This window comes from Protobothrops mucrosquamatus, unplaced genomic scaffold, assembly GCF_001527695.2.
Source record: "Protobothrops mucrosquamatus isolate PMUCROS unplaced genomic scaffold, P.Mucros_1.0 scaffold2172, whole genome shotgun sequence".
Taxonomy (NCBI): Eukaryota; Metazoa; Chordata; class Lepidosauria; order Squamata; family Viperidae; genus Protobothrops; species Protobothrops mucrosquamatus.
In genome coordinates, this window is record NW_015388266.1 from 238,891 (window position 1) to 250,936 (window position 12,046).

At 36.1% G+C, this 12,046-nt stretch overlaps 1 protein-coding gene across 1 annotated transcript in view; it reads right to left on the reverse strand.

Annotated features, from left to right (window-relative positions):
- Positions 1-12,046, reverse strand: part of MTREX (Mtr4 exosome RNA helicase) — a 38,336-nt gene that overhangs the window by 3,214 nt on the left and 23,076 nt on the right. Inside the window, exons 18-25 of the mRNA XM_015824258.1 lie at positions 11,111-11,179; positions 8,386-8,514; positions 6,449-6,559; positions 5,236-5,424; positions 4,004-4,167; positions 2,850-2,955; positions 1,297-1,353; positions 229-391 (exon numbers count right to left, since the gene is read on the reverse strand). Coding sequence (XP_015679744.1) covers positions 229-391; positions 1,297-1,353; positions 2,850-2,955; positions 4,004-4,167; positions 5,236-5,424; positions 6,449-6,559; positions 8,386-8,514; positions 11,111-11,179 — 988 coding nt within the window. The remainder of the gene's footprint in view (positions 1-228; positions 392-1,296; positions 1,354-2,849; positions 2,956-4,003; positions 4,168-5,235; positions 5,425-6,448; positions 6,560-8,385; positions 8,515-11,110; positions 11,180-12,046) is intronic.

Here is a 12,046-nt window from a genome sequence, read left to right on the forward strand (position 1 = left end):
TGGTGTTTTTCAATGTTTGTGAAAGCCAATCTTCTTCGTAAAGGAACTGGGAAAAATAGGCAGAATAATTTATCATTTATTAGGACACAATGCCACGTTGTCTTATCCTTTGTTGGAAAGTCTTCCTTTCTTATAACTACCAATGTGAAAAAGACAACGGTACAGCCACAACTACTTACAACCTAAAGCCTTTGATTCTTTAACTCCAGCATCAAAATAAACACATACCTTCGAAGACATCTGTCATTTTACATATATGAGCAAATGTAGCACCATTGGTCCATGTGTATACCACATCCATCAGGTTTGGTCTGAATAAACTGAGATAGTTTTCCTCATCAACTTCCAATTTAGCTTCTGCTGAAACTTTGGCAATTCTTTTTGCACATTCCTTAAAAAGGAAAAACCATTTTATTTAAATCAACAAATCAAACACAAAAATAATTATCCTTAAGCCCATATATCAGTCACTGTTTAGTTTCTATTCTTGAAGGAGAGATAAAATTCATGTCTTACAGATTTCTTTTATGTTCTAAGTACAGTAATTATTTGAATATAATTACTTTGTTTAAATAGAGTTTCTGCTTCATAGTGGAAAATCTGTATGTTGGCACAACACATTAAAGCAGAGCTCACAATAGGATAAAAATAGGATAAAATTGGGATTCCCAAATGATACTCCATGAGGCATCAGTCAGACCGTAGATATTATAGTTCCTGTTCCTGCCATGTTCCTTACTCCACTTACATTTTTAAAGCAAAATGCCAATTTCTAGCATTATCTTTATTTTCAAAAATGTTTCTGGATCTCACAGACACTCTTAGAAAATAAAAATGAATTCAAGGAACACATTGGAAGGCCTAACATAGGGTATCCTTGCCAATGAATGTAACTAAATACATCCACCCAATCCACGTCAGCCGTATTATGAGAGCACTCCTGGGGTAAATTCTTCCAACCCACGTTATCCAATCATATTCAACATCAAAACAATTTTAAATTACACTGATAGATTTACAATTAAGTGATATCAAAAGTTCATACTTTAAGACAGAGATTGGACTTCAAAAGTTTTTATTATTATTGAAATTGTAATATAATAAGATTGCAAAACAAGAAAAGCAGACAAATTATATAGGCTTCTAAAGTAAACAGATGCATTTTTCTCATTAGAAAAATACACTTACCAATTTACAATTAAGATTTCAATCTGAATTATGTAGTACATTTTCTTCTAAGCAAAAGCTCCCTGTGTTAGATCAACTTATACATGGAACGAACTGAAAAACATTTACCTGCATTTGACGAAGAGGGCCTGCTAACTGTTCAGTTAGTTTGGGCATTTCACTCGACTGAAAAAACAAAAGAAAAGAACACACCAACTCCAATATATTCTACATATTTAAAATTCGTGTAACTACCATACAAAATCTTAGTTGAATCAAAAACACTTCACAGACTGATTATCACTTTTTAAAATATCTTTATAAAGCTTCTTTGCCAATACTGAATGCAGAATACTGTATGAGCCTCCTGGATTTCCCCCCCCCCCCGGTGAAATATTATTCCCAGTGTTTTACTACACGTCGTTTTGGAACAAAAGGAAAGGCTGACATTACGATTACAACTGTGTAATAGTATCTCTGAAATATGCTCTTTATCTCTGAAATATGCTCTTTAACCAACATTAATTCTGTTCTCCTGACTTTTCTTGCAGAACTCTTTCCATATATATTATTAAGTGATCAGATCTACAAAGGAATGGCTAGGGTTGTTTGGAGAGCTGAAGAGACTCTCACCATCCTTTTTTCTCCTGTCATTCCCAATTCCCATCACCGTATTTACTTAAGAAATCTCTAATTTACTCCATGCATCTGATGAAGTGAGCTTAAGCCATGAAAGTACCTGTGTTCATTTCTTTGGCATTATAGTGTATGCAAGTTCAATTGTAGACTCTGGGTGGCTCATTAAAAAAAAAACACATCATAAAAATACCATAAAACCAAAATAATAAAAATACATAACAAATCCACATAAGCATAATAAAAAACATAATTATCATGACATCACTCTCATGGATTATTTACAGGATGACAAGTACCATTTCAGTTTCATCTGCAGGATTGAAGTATGACTGCAATTTATTTAGATATAGCCTTTTCTTTCAAAGTCTTCAGTAGCTGAACCCTGTCCCCCGTCTTTTTAGTAACCTACTCTAAAAAGAAGGATGGAGATCAACTGGAAGTTGCCTAAAACATCTGAATCAAGGGAGGGCTTCTTCATCAGGTGCACAGCTGCCTCCTTCAAAATGGCTGGTACTACCTGCCTCTTGAAGCAGCATTAATCGTTCAGTATATTATTTTTTTCTCTGGCATCTTCAAAAACGACGCATGGCTTTTATACTACATGATTTATCACTTACAGCTTTTATGTACACTGAGAGCTTATGCACTGAAGACAAATTCCTTGTGTGTCCAATCACACTTGGCCAATAAAGAATTCTGTTCTGTTCTGTTCTATTCTATTCTATTCTATTCTATAGAGGACTCTAATTCATTTCTTTCTGTCATTCCCCAAAGGGGACAAGTTTGCTGAATAACCAATTGCAGGAACAACAAGAGCAGAGAAGGAAGCCCACATATCACCTCATTGCTACTTCGTGGAAGCTCATGCTCATTTCCTCCTCGTTTTCCCTATCAATACTCCAAGCATCTTTTCATGTCCCCAAATTCCTCCATTTATCATGATATAATAAACCTAGTTGGTCTTAGAACTGTCATAAATCCCTTCATTTTTAATTTTGTTGTAACACATTAGCATGGATACTTCTGTGGAAAAAATAACTTACATTTTCTTGAAATACAAAGCAGCTTAATAAAGCAGTTGCTTGTTCTGCAGATAAATCGTTGAAAAGCCCATTGAACATCATTTCTGTCAGCAAAAGCTCATCTGCACTAGAAGAGATTCAATTAATGGCAGCATTAGTGATTTATATGTTTAAAATAAATATTTAAAAAGTCACTCTGCCCTTCTCCCAAAACAGGTAGAGAAAAAAGACATTTAAGAGTTCAGATGTCAGATGTTCAATGTGAGAGCTCTAAGAAATTAATCCAGGAGAAAAGGGTTAATGATACAATGTTTTTTAAACTAAAAGTGAACTTGTTGGAGATTTAGTTAAAATATCCATATGTGTTTTGACTAAACAAAATAAACAATCTTGGCTTAGGTAAGGGAGATAAGAGCTAGTTTTAGTGTATTAATAGCTGAGTAAGCTTTGGGGAAACTGCTGACTCCAACACTTACTATTGCTGAAGCATTACGGTACATATTGACTTAACTTTTTCCAGCGATAGCTTCTACTAATGGAAACAGGTGGGGCAATTTTCAGTAATTCAACAATTTTTGTAAGCTGCCCAGAGTCACTCAGTCATAGAAATCTAATAAATTCACACTTCCTCCTCAGAATAAGTGAAAGATTGCTCATCCTTGTCCTGTTTTACCCCAATCTTATATTAATTTTTATTTACTAATGCCCAGAATATCCCACAGTTCAAAAGATTTTATATTAGGGAATTATTTGTATTTATATTTGCTGCATAAATTAAGATGGGAATTTAACAGAGGAACCTCCATGACCTGGTTTAGAATAGGGGTAAAAAAATAATTTTAGAATGAGTTTAGGAATTCTGATGTACAGAGCATACTCTTTCATATCAGAAAACATTTCTGAAAATTGTTTCAAATGCAGCTTGTTAATTGGCAGAGGACAGAGGATATGCAGTCTGTTTGAGTAATATAAGTTAAAGCTCTATTGGGCTCACATAACCCACCGTGCTGTCCTTTAGAACTCCACTATTATTTAACAAACCAAACATATCTTTATGAATATGAGGTTCTTCTAAACAGTACAGTATCAAAGAACACCAGCACAAAGGAAAAAGAGACAAATACTTTCAGAACAACACAACTGTCCATATGCTGATTCTTTTCTCATCATCTTACCTGCTGATTTCACAAGCAACTCGCCCTTTCATCTCTATGACATCTGAAGAGGTTGCAAAACCCAATCTTCTGAGAACACGTTTACGGCACTTGAGCTCGTCCATTTGTAAAACAGTCCTTGCTTTTTTCAATTCCCGTTTAGCTGCTTTTATGTCTACGGCAATCTAAGTTAACACAGACATTTTAACAGAAATAAGATATTAAAGACAATTTTATAATCCCATTGTCATCTCCAAGATCACGATAGGCCACATTAACACTTGCAAAGCCAGGACAATCCCTTTTTATAAATGAGAAATCAGAAGTCAAATGTTTCTTTGAATTATATGGCCAAAAGGGATTTGAATAAACATATCTAATTGACAATACTTTGTCATTGCTTGAAAAATTAATGGTCAGAAAATAAACAGATCTGTTACGGACAATCGTGAGATATCATACCAAAATAGCTCAAGACAGACTTGCCAATTCACAAAACAGACATCAAAAGTGTCATTTCATTTTTACTCAGTCTGTTGTGTCTGCGAAGCAAAATCCTTATTAAGAGCCAGAAGTTTCCAATATTTCCTCCCCCTCAGGAAAATTGGCCATGGTGGCTATAGATGATCACAACTACTAGAGAGCATATAAGTTAATGAACACTACAAGATAAGGAGGGGAATCACAATTTAAAGATATTAAGAAAGTATTAGCTTTTCCAGTAAAAATCTCAAATCACTTTCTAATTGGCTACTATATTTGTAAAAAAAAAAATCTACTGAACTTTTAATTATGAAAATACTTTTCAGTAGGAATTACTGTTATAATTTATTTATTTTTTTAGAGGTGGGAGCTATCTTCTATCAGGTCAGAATATTTCCCAATGTTGTCCATTTTTGTTGTTTTGTGCCTTGAAGTCACTGAGTCCTTGAATTTTTCTTGGTAAGGCTTTTTAGAAATGGTTGCCATTGCCTGCTTCCTAAGGCAGAGAGAAAGTGACTAGCCCAAGATCATCCAGCTGACTTCGTGCGTAAGGCAAGACTAGAACTCATAGTCTCCTGGTTTCTAGACTGTTGCCTTAACAACTACAAAACTGGCTGTGTAGCCCAGAATTCACTTTTTTTTCTAGGACCGTTTTACTGGTTTGAAGATACCAGAAACTGAACCTGGATCTTCTACATTAAAGAAGGCAAACTTTATTCAGTGACCTACAACCCCTCCACTAGTGAACCTACCTAAAGTTTGTTCCTTACCTGTGTTTTTCTTTCACAAAGTTTGTATACAGTTTCCAAATTAGAATCATTGTGAAGTGGGTGGGAATACATCCTATGTTCAAATGCTTCTACTTTTTGGATTACTTTTTTCAGTCCTGGATCTTTAATGCCCATGTCATCGATAGGATCCAGCAAAGGAACTCCATCAGGAAACCGTCTCTGCACTTCCTTTAAGAAATTTTTTTAAAACCCTTAAAATATTTCTTCACTGCAGTTATTGATATAGCTGACACATCAGATATTTGAGAACATATAACATAGTGGCAAAGAGACTAAACTGAAAAAGAAGCCTTCAGACCAAATATTTATTTGATTTTTAAACTACTTCAATCATGAAACTCCTCTTGGGAGTTTTACAAGAAGAAAATATCCATAACAATTCAAAGATAAAACAAATGTGCAAGAAGTATTTAAAACTGTCTTAAAAGTGAGAAGATAAACATTTCTTTGGCACTACCCTCTGCAATCAAAAAGGCTCTCCAGAAAAGCTCTATTTTAACCTGCATCTGAAAGCCAAAAGAATCACAGCAAACCTGATCTTTACTAGTAAATTATTCCACCAAAAGGAGGCTATTACGGAGACCCTTCTTATTATAGCTTCAACTTCTCTAATCTCCTGGTAGTGGGAGATTCCTAATGAGGTTTTCCCAAATTGTTCCTCTAGAAAAGATGGATTCTAGTTGATGGAGGTGGCTGTGCAGATACTTTGGTACCAAACAAAGCCATATAGTTTTAAATCACCCCTGGATATTGAACCTGGATATTACTGCAGTCAATGTGCTCAGAGCACTATAAGGTCTGGATGGCATTAAGTACTAAGGATATGAACTACTGCACTTTGCACCATCTGCAACTTTTGAATCTTTAAGGCAGCCCCATATAGAACACACTGCACTGGCCAATCAGGCGGTGAGAACAGCATTTGTTATTTGGGCTAGGCACTTTGCAAACATTTACTAAATGGTCTTCCAATTATTTTACTTTTTTAAAAAATTCATCTGCCCCATCTGTAACAAGAGAGTATGGTGATGCTCTTTCATCAACCATAGTACAGTTCTTTTCATTACCAATTGATTAAAGATATTGGAGCTTGGAGAATTCAAATCCTCTCAACTGTTAATTTTTATTACTCTCTTGTTCTGCATATATATATCATACAGAATACACACACACACACACACACACACTTTACCTGTATTGATTTCAATACACTCTGTCTGTTATCAAGAGGCCTTAGGTCTTTGGGTATATAGAGTCGAACACTGCTGATGGATGACAGAAGATGAACCAGGACAGGAACAACCTACTCAAACAGACAAGTGATCAGCAAACTAAAAATGTACTTCATTGATCTTCAAACTATTAAATAGATTATATTTTATGCAGCATATTCTGAGTACAGTACTATACTTTCATTCTGTTATACAATATAATACACTGGAGAATATGGAATATTTCTGTAATAAATCTGTTCCAATTTTATTTTTAAATATTGTAATTTACTTAAAATTGAACTCTATTGAAAATGCTTAACTTATTGAGATAAAAAAATAAATTCACTTTTGTGGAGTTAGGGATATTAATAGTAGTTTACTTATATCTGAATAGTATCCTGGGATTAGGTTTGGGAAGTCCGGGGGGTGAGTGGGTGGGGGGTGGGGCTCTTTTTATAGCATTGTGAAATATTTGTGATGTTTTTTTCTATGATGAAAACAATAAAAAATTATATTTGAAAAAAAAAAAAGATAAAAAAAACAAACAAACAAAAAATAAATTCACAAATTGGAGTCATCTCAAAATTTCTAATAGATTTTTTAAAAAAATATCTTTGTCATTCTTCCAAACTCATTTGTGTGTCTCTGTGTGTGTGTGTGTGTGTGTGTGTGTACGCAAACACTTTATGTATGTATATATACCTTCACACAAATAGAATTGCATTAATCCCCGGTTGATTAGAATTCAATGCAGATCTATACCATACAATTGTTTAACTAGAATTCAGCACCATCAGATGTGGTGATGGTAACAATTTAGACAGTTTACAAATGTTATTAAACATTCTTATAGCTGTTTTGCTAGCTCTAGAATCAGAGGCAGCACACCTTACATGTCAGCTGTAGAATTTTAAAACTGTTGTTAAACTGTTATTAAATCTCAATTTTATATGGAATGAAGTGATGGGAAAATGCATTTAATATTTAATAGCTGCATAAAAGAAATGAACATGCTTGTTTGTCAAAGCAGCAATTTAGCAGACTTTCAGACTGTCTGAAAATAAGATAAACAGAATGTTGAATGGCAAATCTGGGATTCAACAGTGAAACCCAACATAAATTTGAATAATCTTGCAGTGGAGGATGTAACTTTAGTGGAAGCTATCGCCAAATAATTCTACACCAGTTCTTAATCTATGTATGGCCTTCTTTCCCAAGAGAGTTTAAAGCCAGGTTATAGACTAATATTCAGTTACCTAACATGTAAGGCTAGTCCTGAAGTAAACTTGGAATGATATAGTTATAAATAGGCATTTTTATTTTCAGTGCAACTACTGTGTTTCCCCAAAAATAAGCCCTAGCCTGATTTTTACGTGTGTGGCAAATATAAGTCCTACCCCAAAAATAAGCCATAGTTAAGACTCTGCCCTCTGGTTGCATGAGGTGGGGTGAGGCGCATGCGTAACATTCAAGCTAGGGTGGGGGTGGGGGGTGGAGCTGCCCCCACGCTCCCCACACCCGCTTACCTCAGGACTGCCAAAGGCAGGCCTCCCATGCCCCGACACCTGTCGCACCGCTGCCCGACTTCTGCGGCCACTCGCACATGGTGCATCACGCTGGTGCCGTCCCTCAGGGCGGGCCACATGGCGTGTTGCGAGCTGAGCGGCGGCACCAGTGCATCATGCTGTGTGGCATCCTGCTGCAAGCAGCGGCACCAGCGCAACACGCCACATGGCGTCCTGTTGCGAGTGGCCACAGAAGAAGTCTCTAAAACTGATGTCATCCAGCAAGAAGAGACCTTGTGCCCTTTGTTTTTGGCAGCAGTTTGTACACAGAGAGAAAATATGTCTTTTCACCAAGTGCCTTTGATATACAATTTTCTTTCTCTATTTTCAATAAGAGGAAAAGCAATCACCTGCATCTCCCCTTTTTCATCAGGCTTTGCAGGCTTTGCGGCTTCAGTTGCAGAATTTTTCAGGCTCTCTTTACTACAGTATAGGAGGACTTCAGCAACGTAGAGTGGATCCAGTTCACCAGAATTAAGCTGCGGGATTAGTAAAAGATCAGAAAAGGCTTGGAGTTACTTTTCAATAGTAAAATGATTAGGTTTCCTGTACCACAGTGGTTGTTTAGGGGAAAAAAGGATAAAAAGTAACATATCCTACATGAACAATATAAACATACCATAGTTCCCTTTACAATGAAACCATTTGGGCACAATCACAAATGTTTATGGAAAGAATTATCAGTTTTAAGCATTGGGCAGGATCTTGTAATTAAGAAATATATATATATATTGCCTTACACTCTAAAATCTAAGAGTAAGAATTCTTGGCTTCTTAAAAATCATTTTTATAATTCATAGTTATTCCAACTATACAACATGTGATATTTCTCCTTCCATCATTCTTCTGGCAAAAGGGAGGATTCTATCCAAAGTGGGAAGTTATAGCCAAAGTTATAGCCAGAATTTGACGAAAGACTTGCTATTTCAAATTAATAATAATGTCACTATTAAATTCAATGTGTTTGCAATTGGGACAATTGCCAAACAGTTTATTAAATTTCTAAGAACCAACAAGAGTCAGGAGCAAAACATACCCTTAATTTTACAGAACATGATGCCCTAGAACACATTCGTAGCCTAGGAATTGTTTCCATATTACAACTGAATTATGCTTATTTTTTCTCTTTGTTATTCCAGGTTTCCACATTTCTATAACTGAATTTTGTCCTAAATTAACTTCTTGTTGCTACTGTTAGCTGCAAGTCAGAAAGAAATTTTTGTTGATCCACAGCAATCTCCTCCAGAGATTTTTTCCAACAGATTCCAATCTACTTTCTACTTGTTGCTAAACAGAAAAGCTATCACTAGGTCAACAAGCAGATTCAAGAAAAAATTTAGAACCAGGAATTTTTTTTCCCAGAAAATACTTAGATAAAAACAAAAAGGAACAGAAATGTCCATGAAATAAGCAATAATGCAATCAGGACAATAAGGTACAAAAAGGGGAAACTATATGTTTCTAATTATAAAAGGAAGGAATTATTAAATATACTAAACATGAACAATTAGAAAATATTCAAGCTACAAAGTTATAGCTCTCATTAACAAATTAGAAATCAATAATATCTCTAAACATCAGATACCTGATTGGTCAAGACGGGAAACAGGAGGGTCAATTAGATACGATTTTGGCCTGATCCAGGAGAGATCTTATGTTCTTATGTCTTCACAAATTATTAGGGAATTTGTCTTATTGACATCTATTATACCATTAACACACAATTCTTGCCAGTTGGATAAAAAGCACTAAGAGTTTTAATTGAACAAAGTGCTTTTAAGATAAAATTCTTGTTTGTAGGGAACCGCTAACTGTTAAGGTAATTACTTTGCGATAGTATATATTTTGGTAATAGCCAAATCAGAATGATAAGACTGAAATTTATCTCCAAATATCATGTTTAATGACAATCATGGCCTACTAAGATGAAAGATTTGAATAAGAGGGCAGAGTACTTGAAAAAAGACTTTTGGAAGACACTGTACAGATTTCATATTTTATCACAGGTTTCTATGAAATGTCCAGATATAAACAAAATATATCTTATTTTACTATTACCACATAATCAAAGTATTTATTCATAAAAATAAAGCTGTCCCACACCCGCTTACCTTACCGGTAGGACCACCGCAGCCAGGCCTCCCACATCCCGAAGCACCATTCGGTGTCTTGCTGCGAGCAACAGCAACGGCCCGAAGTGCTATGCAACCTCCTGCCGCAAGCAGCAGCATTAGGTGACAAGCCACACGGCTTCCCGGTAATGTAAGCAGGTGCGGGGCGCATGGGGCAGCTTCACCCCCCATCCCTTAGAGCGGCAACTGCGCAATGCGCCATGTGGGGCAAATAGCCGCTGAAGATGTCAAGCAGTGGCGCGACAGGTGTCGGGGTGTGGGAGGCCTGGCTGTGGTGGTCCTAAGTTACGACACCTCCCAAAAATACGACCCAGTGCCTCTTTTGGAGGCAAAAAATATGTAAGACCAGGTCTTATTTTCGGGGAAATACGATATGTTTGTTCCCTTGTGTGCATACCTCTAGAGCAGGGGTAGGCAACCTTGGCTCTTTTATGACTCGTGGACTTCAACTCCCAGAATTCCTGCTGGCTCAGGAATTCTGGGAGTTGAAGTCCACGAGTCATAAAAGAGCCAAGGTTGCCTACCCCTGCTCTATAGCATGGACTGCCTTATCTTCACTTTCAGATTATAAACTGTGTTTCTGAATAAATCTGCTCATACAGTAATATGACTTTCCTCAGATAATTGGCTAAACAGTCCATTTTTTACTTCAATTATTACCTGATAATCAGAAATAACAAGAGCCAGGATCATTTGAAGAAAAAAAATATAGCTGCAATGCACACAGGGGTTTGTTCTAATCAATTCATGATGCTTACTTGTTGGTGAACTTGCAGGATTCGGCTGTCAACTCAATATGGGTTTTGTAAGAAATCAGCCTTTTCTGTACACTTCCTCATAAATATGAGCATCTCCTTATGAAGTAATATGTGGTTTTACATTTCTCCTATTTTGTGGTCAGGGATATACTTATTCAAGATTGAGGAAAATCATTTTATCTTACCTTCACATTTGATTTCTTGGAAAAGTTAACCACCACTCCCCAACCAAAATCATCATCTTCATTTTTCACCTGAGAACATTCAGATATTAAACTTGTATATTATTTTGCATAAAGGATGTTTTTTATAAAGTACTTAGATAAAATAATGCTCACAAAAAAGAGAGTTCAAAAACATATCAGGCATATTTTGTGCTGTGAAAATAAAATATGAAATCAAAAATATAATGAAAACAGCAAGAATAACAACAAAAAATTTAAAACAATTAAAAGACTAAATTTAAGAACTGTTTCTTCATGCATTTCCAACAGTATGGAGGGGACAAGACTGAAGTCAGAGTTCTTCCATCTAATCCCATCCCAGTGGATTGCACTGGCACACTGCATGAGCTGTCTGTCTTTCCACTGGGTCTTGAAAGAAAAAAGAAGAGCTGCTGAGCACTTTTTTTGCCAAATGCTCCTATAAGATTTCTAAATCAGTGTTTTTCAACCTTAGCATCTCTAAGTTGTGCAGATTTCAACTCCCAGAATTCTGCCAATTCTATGTTGGCTGGGGAATTCTAGGAGTTGAAGTTCACACAACACAAAGCTGCCAAGTTTGAGAAAAACTACTCTAAAGGATTACCATGCACTGCATGCTAGAAATATTCCAAGGGATGGTGGCAATAGTGCTGAGTGAAAGTTGACATATGGGCACAGTGGTCTCAGTGAGATGAAATGCTTTGTGGTTAGGCTTGGTATATGGTTCAGATGAAGTTTGGTGAGTACCGTATGTGCGGAGAGTGAAATGTTCCTAAATTAGAGAGTGCAGGGACTCAATTTGTGTGATTTTAGGTATGATGAGAACATGAGAGGAGAAGCCACTTTAGAGCCAGAGGACCTAGATGACTTTGGGTCATTGCCCTTTTGAAGCACAAGTGTTGTACTTCTCAGTATCTT